We start from the raw sequence: 23,990 nt of genomic DNA, 5'->3' as shown, positions 1-23,990 counted from the left end.
TTTAAAGATGGAGTCTTAGTTCATACAAATTCTGTTTTTTCTAATATAAGGATTGACCTTTAATTTTTTTCCGGTTTGTGGGCCACACCCAGCAGTGCTCCAGGGTTTGCTTCTGGCTCTGTGCTCAGGGATTACTCCTGGAGGGACTTGGAGGACAATATGGGTTGTCAGGGATTGAACCCAGGTTGGCTGCATATAAGACAAATGCCCCACCTACTGTACTGTCTCTCCATTTCCTTCTGATATATGAAGAATGAATGTATAGCAGTAAATTTCTGAGCATTTACATTTTATTAGTTTATTTTTTTGCACCAGAACCAGCGGTGCTCAGGAATCACTCCTAGCAGGACTCAGTGGACCACAGATGTTGCCAGGGATCAAAAACCCCAGGTCAGGGCTGGAGCAATAGTACAGCAGGTAGGGCATTAGCCTTGCATGCAGCCAACCCGGGTTCGATTCCCAGCATCCCAAATGGTCCCCCAAGCACCAGCAGGAGTAATTCATAGATGCAAAGCCAGGAATAACCCCTGTGCATTGCCAGGTGTGATTTAAAAAGCAAAAAAAAAGGTCAGCTATGTGCAAGGGAAGCACCCTGCCTGCTGTACTCTGGCCCTAACATGTTATTAGTTTTGCCTCAAAAAATTTTTAATTTTTTGTTTGGGGGCCACACCCAGTCATGCTCAGAGCTTACTCCTGGCTCCGTCCTCAGGGATCACTTAGTGGTGCTCAGGGAACATATATAGTTCTGGGGATTGAGCGCTTTACCTGCTACACTATCTGGCCCCTATTTTCTTACAATTTATACAAAGATATGTTGTGAAAAGTAATGTTATACAAACTATTTGATTTCGAGGGTATTTTCTAATTTAGCCTCATTAATCTCTTTCCAAAAAACATTTTTTATTTTGCTCTTGCTTTGTTGGGTCCTTGTCTTTAACTTTATTAATTTTTGCTCATTATTTTCTTTTATCATCATCAAGTACATCAGTATAATATGTCTGTTAATTTTCTAGTAATTTAAATTTTTAGAACTTATAAATTCTGTTATATAAATACTGTTTCAGTTGCATTCTTAAGGAATGTTTTGAAGTTGCTTAACATTTACAACTTTTTAGTATCATAACAGTGGTAGTTCTTGTTCATCTTTAAAAATGTAAAAGTAAAAGAAAACAAAATTTTGGGGGGGGCTGGAGCGATAGCACAGCGGGGAGGGCGTTTGCCTTGCATGCGGCCAACCCGGGTTCGAATCCCAGCATCCCATCTGGTCCCCTGAGCACCGCCAGGGGGTAATTCCTGAGTAAAGAGCCAGGAGTAACCCCTGTGCATCGCCAGGTGTGACCCAAAAAGCAAAAAAAAAAAAAAACAAAATTTTTAACACAATCCTATACACTCTTCAGCACCCTCTTGATATAAAAACCTCTTGTGCACTTGCACATCTCAATGTGTTGGAAACATCTTTCTATATCAATAAATACATTTCTGTGGTATTATTTTAATGACACCATCATAGTCTACTCTGTGTATTCGCCTATTGAGCATTTAGGTCATTTCCAAGTTCTCTTTACTATAAATGGCTGTGGTAAATCTTTAAAGTCAAAACCTGATGAAGCCAGAGAGATAGTACAGTGGGTAAAGTGCTTGCTGTGCACACGGCTGGCCTGGGTTCAATCCCCAGCATCCTATATGGTCCACAGAGCACTGCCAGAGCACATTCCTGAGTGCAGAGCCAGGAGTAATCTTTGAGCATTGAGCATCACCAAGCGTGGTAAAAAAAGTCATTAAATTGGCAAAAATCCATAATTATCTCCTTTGAAACGAAATTGTTGGACCAAAGGACATGTGCATAGTTAAGCCTTTTTTTTTCTTTTTGGGTCACACCCAGCGATGCTCAGGGGTTACTCCTGGCTTTGCACTCAGGAATTACTCCTGGCGGTGCTTGGGGAACCATATGGGATGCCGGGGATCGAACCCGGGTCGGCCGCTTGCAAGGCAAACGCCCTACCGGCTGTGCTATAGCTCCGGCCCCCCCTTTTTTTTTTGCAACATAGTTAACCTTTGGCACAAGAAAATAGCCCTCCTGAAAGACTCTGTTGATACATTTTTGTCAAAATTTGATTCAAGGGGGCTGGAGCGATAGCACAGGGGGTAGGGCGTTTGCCTTGTACATGGCCGACCCAGGTTCAATTCCCAGCATCCCATATGGTCCCTGAGCACCACCAGGGGTGATTCCTGAGTGCAGAGCCAGGAGTAACCCCTGTGCATCGCTAGGTATGACCCAAAAAGCAAAAAAAAAAAACCCACTTGATTCAAGAAAAGTTTATCCAGTGCTGGGGTTAGGGGATGCGGGGATAGTGTCCACATTGCAACTTCTCCTTCACAACCATTTCCATATTTGCAAGTTTCATGGCAGCACCCCAATCTTGGAATGTAACACCTTAATCCTATACAAATTTTGATAGTTTTCATTACTGGCTTTAGAGATCTTTTCTAATTTTCAATCTAATTTCTTCTTTTATTCATAGACTAGCATAGCATTTGTTACCCGGGGACCATAAGGCTCTTGGTGGGCCCCCAGGATATTCCAAGGGAATCACAGGTGAAAATCCACATAAATGGGGGTGGGGATACACCGTGAATCTAAAGGACTGATCCGTAAGATGGGGACCACAGGAAGAAAACAAGGTCAGAAGGGGCCACAGTGGAAAATGATGAGAAACACTGATTTAGCATACATTTCCCTACTCCGAAGCATTTGGCAATATCTTGGTTATTTTGTTGGTTAATTTCTAACATCATTATATAGAGATTAGAATACACTCTTGAATAATTATAGTCTTAAATTTCATTGGATCTCAGAAATGTACTTGGATATTTTGTGTGTAGTATCAGTTTTACTTGATTCAAGTGTGGCAGACAATAAAAAATGAAGTAATTCACAATTGTTACCAATGATAAGATTAAAATTTTGGTGAAAATATGAATTTTGGAAAATTTATATCTGCCATCATGAGCTTAAAAGCTTCCCAGGATTTAAGGAATATGTCTAATCTAGTCAAAGTAACATTAATGAGGATCTGGAGAGATAGTACAGCAAGTTAGGCATTTGCTTTGCATGGTAGGGCGTTCGCCTTTCACATGGCCGACCTGTGTTCGATTCCTCCGCCCCTCTCGGAGAGCCCAGCAAGCTACCGAGAGTATTGCGCCCGCACGGCAGAGCCTGGCAAGCTACCCGTGGCGTTATTGGATATGCCAAAAACAGTAACAATAAGTCTCACAATGAGAGACATTACTGGTGCCCGCTCGAACAAATCGATGAGCAACGGGACGACAGTAACAGTGACTCCATGAAACCAGGCGACCAAGTGCCAACCTGGGTTCGAGTCCCAGCATCCCAAATGGTCCCCTGAACACCACCAGGAGTAATTTCTGTGCATTGCTGGGTATGACCCAAAAATATAAAAAAAATAAAAAAGCTAAGGGAGAAGAAACACTTAAAAAAAAAAACCCAGGCAACCAACCTGTTTTCCATCCCTGTCATCCCATATGGTACCTTGAGCACTGGCAGGTGTGGCTCCTGAGTGCAGAGCCAGGAGTAACCCCTGCACATCATCAGGTGTGACCCAAAAACCAAAAAAAAAAAAAAAAAAAAGAAAGAAATGATTTAATGAATGTGATTTTTTTAAATAGCATGTAATCAAACTGTCTTTGATGTCATGTAATTAAATGTCAGATATTTGGAAAATCTGCTTCATTAGATCAGTATGTTTCTTTCTTCTTTTTTTACCTCAGCATATTTTTAAATTTTTTTTTAAATGAATCACCATGAGGGGACTGGAGAGATAGCACAGCGGGTAGGGCGTTTGCCTTGCACGCGGCCGACCCGGGTTCAAATTCCAGCATCCCATTTGGTCCCCTGAGCACAGCCAGGGGTAATTCCTGAGTGCAGAGCCAGGAGTAACCCCTGTGCATCGCCAGGTGTGACCCAAAAAGCAAAAAAAAAAAAAGAATCACCATGAGATATAGTTACAGACTTAAAAATTTTCCTGATTACGTTTCAATGTTCAAGTACCCATCCCTGCACCAGTGCCCATTCTCCACCACCAATATTCCCAGTGTCCCTCCTGCCACACCCACCCCTTCCCACCCCCTGCATCTGTGGCAGACACATTCCCTTTTTCTTTCTCCTTTTGGGTGTTACAGTTTGCAATATAGGCACTAAGCAGCCATCATGTTTTGTCTATAGTCTACTTTCAGCACACATCTACCATCCCGAGCGATCCCTTCAACCATCATTTACTTAATGGTCTCTTCTCCTTTTTTGTTGTTTTTGTTTGGTTTTTGGTTGGTTGGTGGCCACACCTGGCAATGCTGAGGGTTAACTCCTGGAAGAGTTTGGGGGACCATATGGGGCGGGGGTAGGGATGAAATCTGGGAAGGCCGTGTTCAAGGCAAGTAGCCTTCCTGCTGTACTAATTCTCCAGGCCTATGGATCATTATTTTTCAAATGATAAATGCCTGCCTGGTGTTAGAAAGTGGCACTCAGTTAAGAAGAACTATCCAAAGTAAAAAAGAACAATGGACTCTAATATAACTGCAAAATTTTCAGTGATAAGCCAATCATATTCTACCTTACCTCTCACCTTGAAAACACTGCTTGCTGAGTCTTGGTATGGGATTGAAGAATATTCTCAAGTATCCGCAAGGTCTATTAAAATACATCTCCTCCTTCCTGTATGTATGTGTGAAGCTAGGTATCATTTACTTTGCAGCCAAATAATACACTGTTGCAGACAGAATATACAAGTAGATATGAGAATCTAGCTATCCTGTTAAATCAAGAAAGAGATTTTAAAGTGTCACCCCATCACTGATTCATTATTTTAAAATATATATATAATTTTTCATCATGAAAAACTATGTTAACATCCATTGGGATTTATTGTTATTTTTTTAAGTTTTTTACATTTCTTTTTCTTTGTGGGGGGAGAGTACTGTTTTTTTTTTAATTTTTAAAATTTTATTGAATCACCGTGAGATAGTTACAAGCTTTCATGTTTGGGTTACAGTCTCAAACACCCATTCCTCCACCAGTGCACATTCCCCACCACTGATATCCCGGGTATAGCTCCCCTTTCCCACCCTCCCCCTGCCTCTATGGCAGACAATATTCCCCATACTCTCTCTCTACTTTGGGGCATTATGGCTTGCAACACAGACACTGAGAGGTCATCATGTTTGGTTCATTATCTACTTTCGGCATGCATCTCCCATCCCAACTGGTTCCTCTAGCCATCATTTTCTTAGTGATCCCTTCTCTATTCCATCTGCCTTCTCCCCTCCGCCCATGAAGCAGTCTTCCAGCTATGGGGCAATCCCCCTGGCCCTTGTATCTACTGTCCTTGGGTATAACATGTTATAACATCAATAACATGTGATGTTATTTTATACTCCATAAATGAGTGCAGTGAGGGTGCTGTTTTGGCCATACCCAGTGGTGATCAGAAATGAACCCTAGCACTGTTATGGGACCATATGCTGTGTTGGGGATCCAACTGATAGTCAGCTGTATACAGCCAAGTATCTTACCTCCTATACAAACTCTCTGGACCCCGCACTTCTAAATTTTCAATTGTTAGTATAATCTTATTAAATAAAACCCACACATTGGGGGGCTGGAGGGAGAGCACAGGGGGTAGGGTGTTTGCCTTGCACATGGCCAACCCTGGTTCAGTTCCCAGCATCCCATATGGTCCCCCGAGCACCGCCAGGAGTAATTTCTGAGTGCAGAGCCAGGAGTAACCCCTGTGTATCGCCGGGTGTGACCCAAAAAAAAAAAGCCACACATTGGACTGAAGAGGTAGTAAAACCTGGAAACCACGTGACCTCCCATGTATGTGGCAGGATAGCCCTGGAAGCCCCAGAACACCTATGTGTAGGGCTTGGCATCCTGCTACCACCACCGCCCAGGCACTGGCACCATGGTGGCCCAGCACCACAGGGCCCAACCAGTGCACCATCACCCCCCATATTGCACTTGCACCGGAAGTCAGTCAGGAGAGGACCTTGGCCTCCTGAGCCCCCCCTGGAGGGCTCTCTCTGAACCCTCCTCTTTCCTTCTCCTCTTTCCCACCCTTTCTTCCCTCCCCCACTCCCTCCCTTCTTCCCTCCCTTCTTCCTTCTTCTTCCCTACCTCCTTCCACCTCTCCACAAAACAACCACAAAACACCATTCCTTTGGGGTTCTCAGCAATTTTTTTACTATAGTAGTTCTCAGATGTTTCAAGTATGAGACATTTCCAAATTTTTTAATTCTCCACACTACAGAAGTAAACCGATTTTCTTTTAACATTCCACCCTTACATTTTTAAAAAAATCTACAGTCAGGAATAAAGTTCTTGAACCAACCCCCCCCCCAAAAAAAAAAAACCGAAAAACTAGGAAAAGCTTATAAAACTAAATATAGATTCTAACATTAACAGCTTAACACATAATGTGTTTTTAAAATTAGTAGCAATGAAAATTGTGCAGGAACAAAACCATGACAGTTTATTTCAAACCTAGAATAAATGCCCAGAAATGCCAGAGTTGGGTCATGGGGAGACAGCAGAAAGGGCCTTTGAAGGGCTTCTAAATATCCCATCTGCCCCTCCAAGAGGAAACCCTGAGCCTGATTAGAAACTGAGCCAGATGAACACTGTCAGGAAAACCCGTGATAGTAATCAGCCTACTAGAACAACCCTCTACTGCATTGGCAATTTTGATCAGCGCCCCTGACACCCGGCGGATCTCATTAATGTTAGCACCTTGATACCCGATAATGGACCCAATTAAGTAATTGGGGATGGCGAATTCGTGGGTTCTCAGAAGAGGCGTTTGGAAACCTGCTCCGTTGCCATCCATCTCTGAAGGTCTGGTGTCAGTCTTGCAGAACTGGGTGCTGTGCATCATGGCAGAGAGAGAGTCTTCTTTTGCCGCCTGGTCCAGGTTGGTCAGATCTTGGGACGAGATGGTGTGTTGAGCCAAGCTGTCGTACGGAGATAATGCTCCTTCTTGGTAGTAGTTACTCCCGTAGCTGAGTGGAAAGCTGGCCGGCACGTGCTGGTATGAATGGGTCGTGAATGACCTCTCCAGAGACTGGGAAAGCATCTCCAGCATGGCCTGGCAGATCAGCTTGACGCACTCGGACACACAATGGGGCAAACCGGAAATGGTGACTGCCTGCTGCGAGGTGCTGGCCACCATGTCTCCGGACACCAGCACCTGGGCCCCCGAACATTCGCAGATCTCTCTCATCCTTCTCCCCTCTTCCCCAATCAGGAAGCTCAACTGGGTGGGTGGCACCACAAGCTTGACGGTGACCTGGGGGCTGATGGCCTCCATGCTGCAGGCCATGGAGCTGACGACATCTGCTTCCAGCTTGGTGATGATCATAGTGAAGGCCTTAAAGATGGCCTCGTCAGTCCCCGTCAGCGTGACGGTCCTCCCCAAGAAACTCCCGTCGGAGATTTTGATCCAGGCACCGCTCTCTTCACGGATTCTCTTAATCGACGCCCCTTTCTTCCCGATGATGCTTCCCACCTCCTTCCCTTGCATAAGCAACTGAATAGAGACAGCCATGCTCAGTCCACTTTTAAAAGTACTTACATCCATGCCGAGCGGCGGCGGGTTGGGCGCTATGCTAGTTAAGTCTTCGGTGGCTTGCAAGAGGCAGGGGGCGGTGGTCTTCAAACTGCCGCGCGAGGAAGCCGCCGACGGGCCCTGGCGGGGAGGCGCAATTAACCGGCACAAGCGATCAGTGGCGACAGGAGTGGCTGGAAACGGTAGGAGGAGAGGCGGCAGCGTCATCGAAGCCGTCAACGTTTTCAACGTCTTCGCCCGAGGCGTCTTCCTCGTCCAGCAGCGTTGTCGCTGGGCGTGGGCATGGGCGTGGCGTGCGCCTGGGCCAGTTGCGTGGCTGCGTCATCACGTGGCCTCTCCGCTTGAGCACGTGCAGTCTTCAGGCGCCAGTGTCGCCCTCGGCGCGGGCTGGGGGCGGTTTGTAGCACGGAGAGGGGGCTCAAGAGCAGTAACGGTGGCGTTGGAAGCCCCTGGGTCTCTGTATCATCCTTAAAGGCGAAAAGGGGCTCTGGCAGGGCGGAAGCGCTAGGACAGGAAGTCAGGGTGCTTGCCTCGCACGCGGCCCATCCCAGTGTGATCCTGGCACCGCGTCCGGTACCCTGAGCACCACCAGAAGGGGCCCCGGCGTATGGGTCCGTGAGAACTGCCGGGGGGGGGGGGCAACCCCTGCCCGCTGCCGAGGGTACTGGCATGACAAAGTCAGCAAATTATTGTGAACATTTATGGTTGAGAAATTACAGTTTGCTCCCTGACTTGAGTATTATTGCTGTGAAGCTGTGTTCTCTTTTATTTCCTTTCCTTTTGCGGGTTTTTGGGTTTGTGTTTGTTTCCTGCTTGGGTTTAGCTCCCTCCTGTGTCTTCTGCATGTAGAACAGGCAGTGCAGCCGGTCGAACTATCTCCATCCCATTCTCCAGGTTACAAAATTTAAAAAAAAAAAAAAAATTTTAATTTTTGAAAACGGGCACTAGAGGTCAGGACACATACCATATGAGACCCTGAGTTTGACACCCCCCAGCACTCCAACACCCAAGAAGTGCAGCACTTTTTTTTTAAATGTAGGAGTCCTGCTATTTATTCCATCATTGATTCAGCTGATTATTGAATTGGGCATGAACTCCACATTACTATTTTTAATTCAGAATGTTAATTGTATTTTATTATTATTTTAATATTTTTAACCACTGTGAGATACAGTTTAAAGCTTTCCTGTTTGAGTTTCAGTCCTACAATGACCGATCACCCAACCCTCCCCCAGTGCACATTTTCCACCACCAAGAACCCCAGTATCTCTGCCCTGCGCCACGCCCCCCCCACCCTCCGCCCGGTAGTGAGCACTTTTTGATCCCTGTCCAGACAGAGCCTTAGCTTTTGGTGCACTTTTCTGGGGTCTGCCCAAAGAAGAGCCATCTGTCTCCTGGATGACCTTGGTGCAAAAGCATTTGCACTCTGCCAGTCTGCACCTGATGGCCCTTTTCCACTTTTGCAGAGATTCCCCCAAGGTGCAGTGCGCCCAGTATGGATACCTAGCTTCTTTCCTCCACAGCTGTTTGCATACCTGCAGGGTTGAAGCTGGGCTTGCTCACCTCTTTGAGCTCTTAATTTCCCCTCTGTTCTCAGTAGGTTTCCTTTCAGGCAGTGTTTCTCAACCCTTTCCCCTTGGTGACCCCCTTCTGGCCTTGTTTACTTCCTGCCATCACCCTGTGCAATCTGTTGACACCTGGTCTGTTGTGTTCCGCCCCACCCCCACTTCCATTTATGTGATACTCACTTTCCCGCCTTTCCTCTGGCCCTTGGTTGAGAAATGCTGCTTTAAAGCTTTTTAATTTTTAAAAGATTCGTACCATTTTTTTTATCATTGTTTTTGTCACCTATGGAGGAAATGCTGGTCAGAGAAAATGCAGATTTTTATCTGTCCTTGACAGCTTTTCCAAAACAATAGTTTTGCAATGAGTTTCCAATCTATCAGTTGTCACCAGTCTATAATGAGATAGGTACAGATATGGAGAGTAAACACTTAGAAACTGTTATAGCAATTTGGCATTCTATGAAGTCATGACACATGATTTTGCCTTTGATAATAGTTTTGGATCTTGATAGATCTGGAAGGGACTGGTAATCCTGAAGATTAGGTTCAGAAGCACTTGTTTATACACTTATTTATACAGAGAGAGAGAGAGAAAGAGAGATAGAGTCTCCTATGAGTCCCTTCTTTAGTCTTTTACAGACTACATCTTAGAGGCGGAGGAGGAAAATTTATTTAGTCCTCTTTGCTTCTGTGGCTGTGGCCTACAAATTTAATTAAGGGGGTAAGCAGAGTACAAAAAAATATTATTGCATATGCACTGAGAGAGGGATGTCAAGAAAGAGTTAAAGGAGGTGCATAATGAGGCAGGGAGATGGTTCAGGGATTAAGGTGATTGCCTTGCATGCGGCATATCCTTGATTCCATTCAGGCATCTCATGTGGTCCTCCATGCACCATAAAGAGTGATCTCTGAGCACAGGAACAGGAGTTGGCCCTGAGCTCAGCTGAGTGTGACCCAAAAACAAATAAACAAAAGAGGTGCTTAAAATAGGTTGCTCGGTAAATTTTGTTATGCAGATAACAGTTGGAAGAGGAACAGCTTTACAAATGGAAATTATGCCCTGTTTTTCAACCTAATAGAGGAGAGAGCAGCCTGTGTCTGGTTTTTCAATTACTTCCAGCTCAAAATATTCCTATGTCGAGGTGGCATTTTCTAATTCCTCCATATTGCCGGTCTCATGATATCTCACCTTTTGCATCCATACCTCCAATCTATTTATTTGTTGGTGCATATGTTTTTGGATAGTCGTATTGGACAAGTATGCTTATTCATTATAGATTTTTTAAATTTGTGTATATGAAAGGGAGAGTTAAGATCACTCATAATTGCACCACTTTCCACAATTCACAGCAAACCCCTTTATATTTTTTTTCTCTTCATATAATATGGACAATTACTCTCAACATTCGTGCACAGCAGGACCACTTCTCCCTCTCATTTCGCTTCCTCTTATGGCACCAACTGGGGAAATTCAGAACATGCTTTTGAAGATTCTTGGCAGTCTCAGAAACACTCTTAAGATGGGAAGCTAAAGAGAAAAGCAATTGAAGAAACCTTATCATTTTTTTAAGAATCATCTTTATTAAAGCTTATCAAAGAATTGAGACATCAAACTTTTTGTTCAAGGTTATTATGTTAGAATTCTTTGTATTGTGAATATCTTTAAAATTTCTGTGATGAATACAATTAAATAAGTTTCTCTTAGCTTCTGTAGCTTGTGAAATTTTAAAGTAGTGAATTGCCTTTTTACTTTAATAGCAGTATCACAGTGAAAATTATTTTTACATTCTTTCAGAACAACCCCTCAGAACCTAGATGCCTATTTTAAAAGGAATTTTTGAGGTACCCCTGATGATGAATCTTTGTTTCATATTTTATAAATGCAAAAAAATTCCATTTGTAGTAGTAGCACATATAGTACATAATACATATTATATATTATTTATTGTAATTATATTATTAAAGCTTTATGGTTATAGTGTAATTATAATGTAATAGAGTATCTATAAGGTCTTCAGAGGAAGACCAGTAATCAATATTTGGAACCACTATGAGAAAAACCCTAAGCTACAGTCCAGTGTGGGATAAAAAGAAACGGAGGAATGGAGAAATAGCTCAGTGAGATGAGTGCATCCTTTGCTTGTAGGAGGGCCGGGTTCGATCCGTGGCAGTGGATGGTCCCCTGAGTACAGTTGGAGCAAACAAAAAGCCAGGATTAGCCCCTGAACACCACAGAATGTGTAAGGATGGGGAGGGGAGGGGAGAGAAAGAAAAAGAGAAGGGAAGGGATAGGATCAGAAAAATGTTAACTTCTAGAAGTTGGTAAATAAATACAATACCATCCTAATCAAAAATCAGCCTTTTTAGTGTGACCAGAAAACTCGGGATGGAGCAATAGCACAGCGGGTAGGAGACTGTGCTGCCCAGGATAAAACCTGGGCCTCCAGCAGGTAAAGCATTCCGTCCCACTGAGCCATCTCTTTGTCACTGTGTCCAGTGTTTTCAAAGGTATCTAAGTCAGAAGACTTCTGTAGGATACATAAGTAAAATAGCTCTAAAGGTGAACGTTCAAGCTGATATTTGAAACAAAATATTTTCCAAACACTCAGTTCGTTTTCCCCTTTTTAGTCACACCCGGCAATACACAGGGGTTACTCCTGGCTCTGCACTCAGGAATTACTCCTCGTGGTGCTTGGGGGACCATATGAGATGCTGGGATTCGAACCCAGGTTGGCCGCGTGCAAGGCAAACACCTTACCTGCTGTGCTATCGCTCCAGCCCTGAGTGGAACTATTTTCACTACTTTACTTGCTTATTGAAAATAAGTCTTCCTTTACAAGATCTTCCCCCAGCCTCAGCAGAGTTAAAGCCCTTAAACTGATACAGTTACAAAAAGATCCCAGCTTCTGGGCTGGAGCAATAGCACAGCAGTTAGGGCATTTGCCTTGCACGTGGCCAACCTGGGTTCGAGTCCCAGCGTCCCATATGGTCCCCTGAGCACCACCAGGAGTAATTCCTGAGTGCAGGGCCAAGAGTAACCCCTGTGCATTGCGGGGTGTGACCCAAAAAGCAAATAAATAGATTAATTAATTAATTAAGGGCCGAAGAGAGTATAGCCAATAAGGCCCTAAGCCTACCCGGATTTGATTCCCAGCACCCCATATGGGTCTCTGAATGCTTCCAGGAGTGATCCCTGAGTGCAAGCCAGGAGTAAGCCCTGAACACCTCTGGCATGGCCCAAACAACCACCATCTCCCCCCACCACACACATACTTTTCATTTTTTTAAGTGCAGCAGGAAGGAAAAAAATCATATATAAATGTTGATGAAGTAATACACGTTTTACCAAATATTAAAGTATAAAACTGTTACCACAATTACAGTGTGGTAACTGTAGTATGGAACTAGATGCAGGTATATATAGGTAAGTGGAGTAGAGATCTAAAAATACTTGTGTATTTTTAGGGGTAAAACACTCTTTTAGTGCTGTTATTTCAGATATAGCCATAGGGTAAGTTCTTCCAGGCCAGTAATTGTAATACTAGCCAAAATATAATTTCCAGTTATTTCTCACTGATTCTCTCTTTAGGTGTTGACCTGTTAACACTTTGCTACCTATCCCCATTCATAGACTCTGTAGATACTTTCAAAAACCCATCTTTAAGGTTTCACTAGTTCCAAACTTTCTATTTTTACTTAATTTATTTATTTTTACTTATTTTTCTTTTGGGTCATAGCCTAGTGATGCTCAGGGCTTACTCCTGGCTCTGCAGTCAGGAATCACTCCCGGTAAGCACACAGGACGGTCTTGGTGCTGAGGATCAAACCCACATGCAAGGCAAATGCCCTGCTGGCTGTACTACCACTCAAGCCCCATCTCTCAACTGCTTATTGCTTTATTTTACAATCAGTTTAGTGCTCTCCTTTGCCTTCTCTTATGTCTAAGTTGAATAGTGCTTGTCCCCATATTATAGGCAGGGTGATGTCTCCCAGGACCCAAAGTCAGTTATTTAACCCTCCACACACAAAAAAAATGTTCAAAGGGACATGCACACTGACAAGAGCCTTTATGTAAAGGGGCACTCCAGTAGGAACTATAAGGGAAGAGACCCAGGAAAGAATGACCCCCCCATACCACTCTGCGCATGCTCTAGTGACTAGGATTTTTTTAAGGCAGTGTGTCTTCCTGGTTGGCTCAGGAACAGTGACTTCTATCCAGGTCACTGGATGCGCATGTACCTCTCTTGAAAGCTTGCTGAATGTTGACTTTGCTTCCTTTCCATTCTGGCCAGGACATCAGTCATCAAAAGGTTCTAGTGCTGAGATTTCCGGGTAAAACTCACTTGAGTGACTTCTGAGTCTTTCCCCCAGGCAATTCTGGTGTCTAATTTTGAGTTCTGGAGATTTAGCTTGTTAAGAGCTGGCCTGGGCGTAGCAGTGATAGTAGCGGTGGCAGCACCCAGCACAGTCCGAATAAACATGGAGGCAGCTACACCTCCCTTGGTGCTGGCTTCATGCCCTGTGCACCCTAGAAGGTACCCAGTGTGTGCAAGGGTCCCACCCTGCACCCGGAGCTGCTGATCTCAGCTATGGCCCAGTCTCCTCCAGTTGGTCTGCTCCACCCCCCTGGGACTTCCATCAAATTATTGTTTTGACCATCAGGTGTAGTTAAGATGGGGTGAGAGGGCATGCCTTCGCGCAGTATGCATCCAGTAACCATAATCTGATGGAAAGGTGCCTAAAAGGCACAATAATTCCCTAGGTATGAGGTGTTTTAGTTCTCCGTTATGAACCAACTTAAAGTGCAGCCGGCTTTAAAAATAGTATTTTCCCCTTCCACAGTACAAAGAGATGAAAAATAATCGTCCTCTCTAATAATCAAGGAAATGTAAATTAAAGTAGTCATAAATAGCTTTTTCCCCCTTGCCTGATTGGCAAACGTGGAAAGAATAGTCATTCTAGTGAAGGCAAGGAGAAGGAAAGGACACTTTCACCCACAGTAGTCGCGATAGAAGTTTCTTTAACAAAATCTTCCGGTAAGGGACAGGAGAAACAGGACACAGCGCCTGGTGATACTGCTAAGCCAGGAGCCAGGAGCAGTCCGGAGCACTGCAGGTTGTGGGTCCCTCCCCCCAAAAAATACTTTTTTTCCAGTGGAGTTTATAGAGAAAATGTTTTTGTATGTTTGTGGGACTTTTTCTAGAACACATAATCGGATTTGTTCACAAAAAAATGCCTGTGCTTGTACATCTGGGCTTTATTTTTAATAGTAGAAATAAGTGCTACCATACTTAAGAATAGATTCAGCACAAAATTATTTTGGTCAAAAGTCCTATTTTAGAGGGCTAGAGAGATAGGACAGAAGTCAAGGCACGTGTTTTACATGTGGCTGACCTGGGTTAGATCCCTGGTACCCCCGAACCCCACCAGGAGTGATCTCTGAGCTCAGAACCATAAGTAAGACAGGGACGTAAATCCTGTCACTGTCAAATACTTATCCACTCAATCAAAGTATTTGAGATTTGATTTGAGAACATTGCTGACCTCATGGAGTGATGGTATTAATGAAGAGAGATAATAAGGCATACATGATATTTGACAAATACTATTGTTAATTCCTTTAATTTTCCTTCTAGGAGTTTCTTTTTCTTCAGTATAATATCACAGCGGGTATATTGGAGCTTAAGCTACTGAATAAATATACGAATGAATACTAGATTTAAAAACATGCTAAAACGTTATAAAAATGTTAGCCAATTTAATGTCTGAATAATTGTATTAATGTATGTCATATTCTTGCAAAATAATTCATGTATGTGTCTATATATACATATGCATATGTTTATATGTATACTAGTGCCAAAAAGCATGCACATGTATATCTGGGCTTTTTTTTGATAGTGAAAATGAGTGCTGCCATACTTAAGAGTAGATTTTGCACAAAAGTTATATAGGGGTTATGAAAGATTGTTGTAGAAAGTACAGCAGGTCAGGCACTTGCCTTACACGCAGCTGAAGCAGGTTCCATCCCTGTCACCACAAATGATTTTGTGAGCCCAGAGAGAAGTGATCTCTGAACACAGAACCAGTAGTTATCTCCAAGCTCTGCTGTATGTTGCCCAAAAATCAACCAACAACAACAAAAAATTGTTGTAGGACTGGAGCCACAGTACAGCGAGTAGGGTGTTTCCCTTGCTCGTAGCTGACCCAGGTTCAATCCCTGGCATCATATATGATGCCCCAAGCACTGCCAGGAGTGATTCCTGAGTGCACAGCCAGAAGTAACCCCTGAGCATCACTGGATGTGACCCAAAAAGCCAAAAAAATGTAGAATTTAATCAAAAGAAGGTCTTTTGGGGAAGTCTCCTAGGGAAGGTGTTTTGGTATAAAACTGAATTAATGTGGGTTTTGAACACAAGCAATATATGCAGAAGCATGTGGCAGAAAAGAGAGAAAGGAAAAATTGTTCTATTATGAGAGTGGACATAAGACTAGTCTGCTTAGAGTGAGCTATTGTTCAAAAGTGTTAGGATACATAGCTAAGGTGTGCTAAGGTGTACAGGTCTGGTGAGAAATAGGTAAACATTTAAGTTTGGGCACAAGGTCTAACGCTATGTTAAAATGTCTGTTAGGAATTTCTTAGTGAACATGCAAAAGAAAATTATGAATCAGCAAATTATTTATCTCCTTCCACAGTATGTAACTTTATTCTTAGCGGTCACAGCTACAGCTTAATATTTTAAAATTATTCTTGTATTCCTAAATATTACAGTCCATGGCCAGATGTAGAAAACTTTGGAACTTTTTTAAAAATGTCCCTACTGCAAAGCATGGCTCTTTGTTTAGATGTCTTGTGATAACCTAAAGGAAATTTATTGTCAATTTCCTACACCTTCTGTAATTTAGTGTACCATTTGCATGCTCTGTTTCTTTCCATACAGCTTTTTAGTGTAACACTGCTTATACTATCCTTTATGATCTATTTTTCATTGAAGAAAGGAAATCATTTACTATAATGATTAGTCATAAATCAACTAATAGTGACAGTGTTTCCACTCATTATTTTTTTCCTGGAATGTTCTTATATTCCTTTTCACATTTCTCTACAGTATGGATGGAGCAGACCTGTGCTTTGAAATTGTGAAGAGAGCTGATGCTGGTTTTGTATACAGTGAAGCAGTAGCCAGGTATGTAATCTCTAGTCTCCACTGATCAAGGTGCAAATAAAAGAAAAAATGACAAAGCAAGTGTTATGCTCTTTGATGAGTTTAATGCAACTCTTTCCTACAGCATTTTAGTGAGTGTTGTAGAACTAATGACTAGAAATGCAAATTACTGAATAACAAATTTATTAGTATGAGTTTAACATTATTGCTGCTATCTTTCTCATGGGAGGGGCTGGCAGTGCTCAGGGCTTACTCCTGGCTCTGTGATCGGGGATCACTTTTGGTGGACCTTGGGGGGATCATATGAGGTTCGGGGGATGCAACCCTCATTGGCTCTATGCCAGGCAAACACCTTAGTGCTGTACAAGCTCTATGGCTCTGGTCTTCCTATTTTTAACTTCTATGAGGAAACGTTTGATACCTTAGGAACCATGTTGAATGCAACGTGAGGTTTAGGTTTGATTTTCTAATTTTTGGCGGAAGTGCTTCAGTTCTTCAGTTTGCCTTGTAATAAGATTATATTGTCATGTGACCAGTTAATCAGAGCAGAAGTACAGAATAGAAAGAACTACAAGCAGCGGAGGCAAGAGATCGGGTCTCTGCCTTCATGTGCCTACCTGGGTTCTATCCCCAGTACCACATTGCCCACCCATCTAACTCCACCTCCTCCAGAATTACCAGTGATGGCCCTGGAGGCCTCCTGAGAACTTCTGGCATAGTCCTGTGATTCTACACAGCATTGCTGGGCCACACATTAAACCACCGGTGTGTTGCCTGAGTATCACTGGGGGTAGCACCCATTCACCAAAGCACCAAGTTAGATTCCCCACCACCACCAGGAAAAGGCCATAAAAATAATTTTTGCTTTAGAATACTCTATAACCTTTCAGTCATATGTAGCATTATTCTAAGTGGAGGAGTTATAAGAAACTAATGGCTGAAAATAAGGAGTAAATAGTAAAAGTCATTGAAGCCAACCATTGACTTGCTTATTTTTATAATATTTGTTCATTTAGTTAGAGCAGTGTAGCTTTCTGCTTTGGTGACATTCGGTCATATCATAAACCAATACCTACTGCAGTGGATTCCCTTTTGGTACTTGGAATAGGACATCTCTCCTCACAGCCATATGTTGGTGGGTTTAAACCTACATACCTGCGGCAGTAATAGTAGAGCCAGTAGCATGTTTGCCTTGCATGCAGCTGACAAGGGTTCGATCCCTGACACCGCATATGGTCCCCCAAGCACTGCCAGGAGTGATTCCTGAGTGGAGAGGCAATAGTGACCCCTGAGCCTTCCCCAAAACAAACAATTAAGCAAATAAAAGGCTTGTTGGTTTTACAGTCCACCCATATTTCCTGTTAAAAGGTGGTTTTAGTAAAGAAGCTTTCCAGAATGCCCCAGAAAATAGGAGCATTGGGATGGGTGGGTAATACACTAAACAGGCGCGCAAGAGAGACTTGGCACTGTAAAAGACCCTTCCTAAACATGGCAAAAAAATAGGTGTGATCCCAATGGATCAGCTGTTAGGAGAGATGAAGTCATGAAATTTGCTTATAAATGGATAGACATGGAGAGTATCATGCTAAGTGAAATGAGCCAGAAAGAGAGGGACAGACATAGAAGGACTGCACTCATTTGTGGAGTATAGAATAACATCACATGAGGCTGACACCCAAGGACAGTAGATACAAGGGCCAGTAGGATTGCCCCATAGCTGGAAGCCTGCTTCATGAGCAGAGGGGAGAAGGCAGATGGAATAGAGAAGGGATCACTGAGAAAATGATGGCTGGAGGAATCAGTCGGGATGGGAGATGCTTGCTGAAAGTAGATAATGGACCAAACATGATGACCTCTCAGTGTCTGTGTTGCAAGCCATAATGCCCCAAAATAGAGAGAGAGTATGGGGAATATTGTCTGCCACGGAGGCAGGGGGAGGGTGGGAAAGGGGAGTATACCGGGGATATTAGTGATGGGGAATGTGCACTGGTGGAGGAATGGGTGTTTGATCATTGTGTGATTGTAACCCAAACATGAAAGCTTGTAACTATCTCACAGGATTCAGTAATTTTTTTTAAAAAAAGAGGTGTGATTCCCCCTTGAAGAGGATCAGTGACCCTATCACAGGTGGCATAAACTCTTCCTCTGGTATCTGGTGTTCCAGAGGTGACTTCTGACTTTTCATCCTCCTCTCTGATTGTGTGCTTCAGTGTTTGAAATTCAGCTCATATCTACTCGAGCAAAGCCAACTGTGAGAAGACTGCAGTGCCAAGTGATCAAATTAACGATGTTTTTCTCCAACTGGCTGAGCTTCAGGAGGTGAAGCAGAGCATGGCATCAAATAAAACTGAATTCAGTCCTTCGTACCACCCAGTTGATTATTACCTTTGTTCGTTAGGGTGATGAGTGAGCTAACATCCAGTAGGAGCTAATCAAATCAAACTCTCACAAGTCAGAAAACAATCTTCTTACCAACCACCATGTTTCATAAATAATTCTAAAGCAATCAAAAGGCTCAGCTGAAACAAGAGTGAGCACTGGACCCTCAAGAGCACTGCCACGTGTCATTTCTTCTCTCACCAGAAATGCACCTCTGGCTCCAAATAAATGAGATCTCTCGAGTTTCGCAAGATTCAGCATGCAGTGGAGGACATTTCAATTGTGAAACCTCTCCATCTTATAACCCCAGAAAGTTGGGTAGCTTCCATGACATCCCCTTAGTAGCCATCTATGTGTCAAAGTTCCTGGGTTCAATTTACCATACAAAATCTTGAGCCAGGAACAGTCCGCTAAGGACATTTCAGAAATAAAGTCTCTTCAACCTAGCTAAGAGCTCTGTTCTTCTTACCTAGAATTAGTTAGTTGGCTGAACCACATCCCTTTTTCCTTCCAGCATCTCTAAAGTTCCTCCTTCCAAGTAAATGAGTGTGGTTATGCCCACCTCTTTTCTTTCCTTGGAGTTACCATCATTTGTTGATGCTTAGAGAAGGAGGCCAATAATAATTTGCTAAGTTTCCCTGAACTCATAAGCTCTCTTCCCCTCAAAGGCTTCAAAAAATAAAGCTTTTTGGTTATAGTTTGTCAGTTCTTCCGAATATGTTGATGGGTGTTGGATCTCTCTACTCTGCTGATACACTGGAAAGGGGTGAAGATCAGTATATGCACATATATGTATGCATATATAGAGGGGGGCCAAAGGGTTGAGTACTCAGTAATTAAGATGTTTAAGTTGAATTCTTTCTTTTGGGGAATGGGAGAGATTTGAGTCACATCCCACGGTGCTCAGCGGCTACTCCTGGTTCTGCTCATGACTGACCCCTGGCGGTGCTCAGCACCATGTTGCAGCAGGGATGAAATTTGGGTTGACTTCATGCAAGGCAAATCCTTTAGCCCCTGTACTATCTCTTTGGCCCTGAATTCTTTTTTCTAATAGGCTTTGGGATACACAGAATCATCCATCCTGTCCAGAGTACCTGATTTAAGCTTATCCACTTTTTCCATGTTCATATTATCTGGATGCACAAATAGGCTTTCCAAAATGTCTCACTAAACTTAACAATAATAATAATAGTGACTATCATTCTTGCCTGGTTTCGAGTTTACAAAGAACTTTCACAATTATTAGTTCTGCCATTCAGGCGTCACAGTCCTCCAGAGCCTGACTTGAACCAGGGAAGGGCAAAAACCCCAAGAACCGAGAGCCACAGAGAGAGCATGGAGCTATTACCCTGCTTCTGTCCCCAACACCCTATGGTCCCCTAAGCACAGAGATGGAAGTGACCTCTGAGCACCACCAGGTGGGGCCCACTCCCCCCAACTTCCTACAAAAGAACTTCTATCTTTATCTTTTGTTTGTTTTTGGCCACAGTTGGTGATGCTTGTTGCTTACTCCTAGCTCTGTGCTCAGGGATCACTTCAGGTGGGCTCAGAGGATCATATGGGTGCCAGGGATTGAACCTGGGCTGGGCTCATGCCTTGCACAGGTCCTACCCATGATACTATCACTCCAGGCCCCAAGAACCTCTATCTTTAACAGAAAATTATAAGGCACATTAATTATAAGTTCAGGTCAAGAATATATGACCATAACCACTGGGTGTACATTTATAAAGTAAGAAATTCTGAACATCAGAACTATGGACTGCTGGAGCCTCATTCTCTGCTTAAGCTCAGCTGTGACGAAATAGTAACAACTACAGGAGCAAAACTTGGTTTGTTGGTTGGATTTTTCCTACTTTCATTGGAAAATGAAAAATTCAACTTTCTGGTCAATTGTACCACCTGAAATTATGTGCATGCTAATTTGATGGGCACTCGTATGAGTTAGGTTAGATAGCAGCTTGTCAAAGAGGGAACAAGATAGAAGTGTTGTTTTTAAATTAGCAGGCAGTTATTTTTATATTTTTATTGTTGAGGTAACCTTGGTTTACAGCACTGTGCAAATTTTCAGAGTACAACTTCACACCTCTTCAAATGCATGTTACCACACTACGGAAATGTCTTCTAAGTTTGAAACAGGAGTGAGGGGTTATTGTTGTTTTTCTTGAGTCACAAGCACACATACAAGGTCATTTATAAGTACTGTGAAGTTTCTCTTTGAAAGTGAGGGAATGTAAGATCTAAAAAGACAAAGTAATATTTAATAGATACTGTACCATAAGAACCTTGAGTACATTGCATCTCTGTGTCATGTCTGGTTGGGATGGAAAATAAAGGTAGACATTTAAAGTTGACTCTCATAGGAAGAAAAAAGCTATGAAGGGTGTAAAATGCCGAAGAAGAGAAAAATGACAAAAGGCACGTAAGGAGAAATAGTGGCATTAAAGAACTTTCGAATTGAGAGAAGGAAGTCACAGTTCTGAATAATGCGGAATAAACCATTGTTGCTACTTGATCCTGTTGCCAAGAACAGTTTCTTAAAATACTCTTCTTTTTCTTCACCTAATTCCAGTATGTTTTATGAGGGGGCTGCAAAGCACACACATTGGTGCTCATGGACCCAGTGCTGGGGTAGAACCCGGGCTCCTGCGTGCATGGCGTGCCCTCTATCCCCGTGAGTCATCTCACTGACCCTAAAAATCCTACTTTGTTCAGGAATACCCTAACTAAAGAAATTCTAGACAGACATAAGGCAGTTTCCTCCCCTTGTTTGTACTTGTAACTAAATGAAATTAAAGCAAAGAGCCAGATTCTACTGGCAGGTAAGACGACCCACCTCTTTTGTCAGACTCTCTGGCGTAGCTCTGAGCATGGTTCACTAAATAGAAATTCAGTGTAATTGAAAAAGAACTGGGGGGCTGGAGCGATAGCACAGTGGGCATTGGCCTTGCACGCAGCCGACCCAGGTTCAATTCCCAGCATCTCATATGGTCCCCCAAGCACCACCAGGAGTAATTCCTGAGTGCAGAGCCAGGAGTAAACCCTGTGTACTGCCGGGTGTCATCAAAAAGGGGAAAAAAGAACTGAGTGTTGGGAAAATATTTTGTTTCAAATACCAGCTTGAACTTTCACCTTTAGAGCTATTTTACTTATGTATCCTACAGAAGTCTTCTGACTTAGATACCTTTGAAAATACTGAACACAGTGACAAAGAGATGGCTTAGTGGGACAGAATGCTTTACCAGCTGGAGGCCCAGGTTTTATCCTGGGCACCACAGTCTCCTAAGCACTTCTGAAAGTGACCCCCAAGTGTCACTACACTTTTAGGGCAAGGTGTAGCCCCAAAGCAATACCAGATATGGCTTATTACCCACATCTTCCCCCTCCCCTAATAAAAAATAAAGGATATATTGAGCACATTAATTTTTGGTGGGCTTTGTAAACTTATGTCTCCTAATTTTTCCCATTATTGAAACTCCCATCTCACCAACCTTGTCTACAGAAATGAAGTATCCATGGGTAGTGAATAGAAAGATGTGTTGCAAACTAGGAATGCTGTATATTAAGTTTGAAAATTGAAACTTCTTTTTACAGTTTTAGATTTTTTTCTTTTTTGCAGTCATTACATGAGACAGATACTGGAAGCTCTGCGCTATTGTCATGATAATAACATAATTCACAGGGATGTGAAGGTAAGTCATTTTTCTCACTACCTTTAATGCTGGTGAAGGAAAAGTACTAGAACAGTGATAATCAGAAATTTTCTTGAATATTTTAAAGATTGTCTTGAAGTTAAATTACAGAGAAAGAAAATGCAATGGCTTTCTGTTTGGAGAGCCTTACTTCATTGGAGGAACAGTAAGAATTTGGTTAATATGGTAAAATTTAATGTGGTTTTTTGTCCATAATGTTGTAATATGTAGGTTAATCAGTTTTTAATCATTGTCTGATGTTATAATTATGGATGCTGTATGATTTGTACCCTTGCCAGTATGAATATTGCCAGTCTTTCTACCAGTTCCGTCTTCGTGTCAGATTTATGAAAACTGTCAATCCCTGGTTTATAACAGAATGAAGCAGAAGCTGGGGACATGAGGGGCAGGAGACCAGTGTGTGCGTGGACCTTCCTGCTAATCCCCACTCCCTCCCAAGGCCTTGTCTCACCCTGTCCCTGAGGCCTCACTGGTCTCCGAGGCCCAGTTTCCAGTCCTAATGTTTTGTCACTGACTTCTCTAATCCACATGTCTATAGATAAGATGCTCACAACAATGAGTATTGGACAAGGCCTGGCCCTTCAGTGTATTTTAATGGTTAAGAAAATTAAGTGCTTGCATGTAATTAAATGTTCTGTAACATTTGAGGAATTTTAAGGGAAATTCTTACTATTTCTTTGCAATACTGAGGGAAAACATGAGCAATTCCGAAACAGTCTAGTGGAATGTTAGAATAGCAATAGAAACTCATTGGCAAAATATACCAAATGCACATCAGTGTGAATTCACTGTAAAATACCTTCTTTTTCAAATGTGATGCTAGGAAATGATACTGAACAATTTCGTGGATTCATAGCACTTTATCATGAAATATTCTTTACTGATGTAAAGAAAACAAATATAAAATGATTAATGGAAGGAAATTGTCAATGAAGTAGCATACTGCATGATTTTTTGTATTTAACATAAGAAATGTGTATATGGAGTATAATATATCTCCTTGTATATATTATAAAATAGACGACCAAAATGATAGTTTAAAAACTTAATATGTATAAAACAGATTCTCAGTTCATATAATAGCACTATGCTCAAATGCTTTACTCAGGAGGCAATTTATTTTAAATTTTGTTTTTGAGAAGTAATTATATCAATATTGGATAATATATAATGACTGACAACATACCCTATTGTAATACTTGCAGTAGTGTGTGATTGACAATACAAAACCAAATAAAATCCTAAAGTAATTACATTTGACTTCTCCTTAACAGTTACCTTCCGGTTAATTCATTCGACAAAATTTCACGTGCTAGAATTCTGTTTGTGAAGCCCTAAAGATATTAGGGACTCGGTTGGGAGAAGAGGGAAAGCGCATTACCTTCTCCTGCTGATTGACAGGCCAAGACTTAATGACTCCCAATGACCACTATCATTTTTTTTCCATTGCTCAGTTCTATAGTCTGGGCAGAACTTGATGCAGATTCTGTTTCGGGACTCCAATCTTATCTCTTCTCAGGTGATGGGCGC

The 23,990-nt window shown here is 42.5% G+C and overlaps 1 protein-coding gene across 13 annotated transcripts in view; it reads left to right on the top strand.

Annotated features, from left to right (window-relative positions):
- Window positions 1-23,990, top strand: part of CASK (calcium/calmodulin dependent serine protein kinase) — a 454,745-nt gene that overhangs the window by 202,434 nt on the left and 228,321 nt on the right. For all 13 annotated transcript variants that reach the window (XM_055123462.1, XM_055123473.1, XM_055123468.1 and 10 more), the window contains exons 4-5: window positions 16,312-16,389; window positions 22,367-22,439. In XM_055123462.1, coding sequence (XP_054979437.1) covers window positions 16,312-16,389; window positions 22,367-22,439 — 151 coding nt within the window. The remainder of the gene's footprint in view (window positions 1-16,311; window positions 16,390-22,366; window positions 22,440-23,990) is intronic.

This window comes from Sorex araneus, chromosome X (genome assembly GCF_027595985.1).
Source record: "Sorex araneus isolate mSorAra2 chromosome X, mSorAra2.pri, whole genome shotgun sequence".
In the NCBI taxonomy this organism is placed as follows: Eukaryota; Metazoa; Chordata; class Mammalia; order Eulipotyphla; family Soricidae; genus Sorex; species Sorex araneus.
Note: the sequence above shows the minus strand (reverse complement) of the source record. Positions and strands in the feature narration are given on the sequence as shown.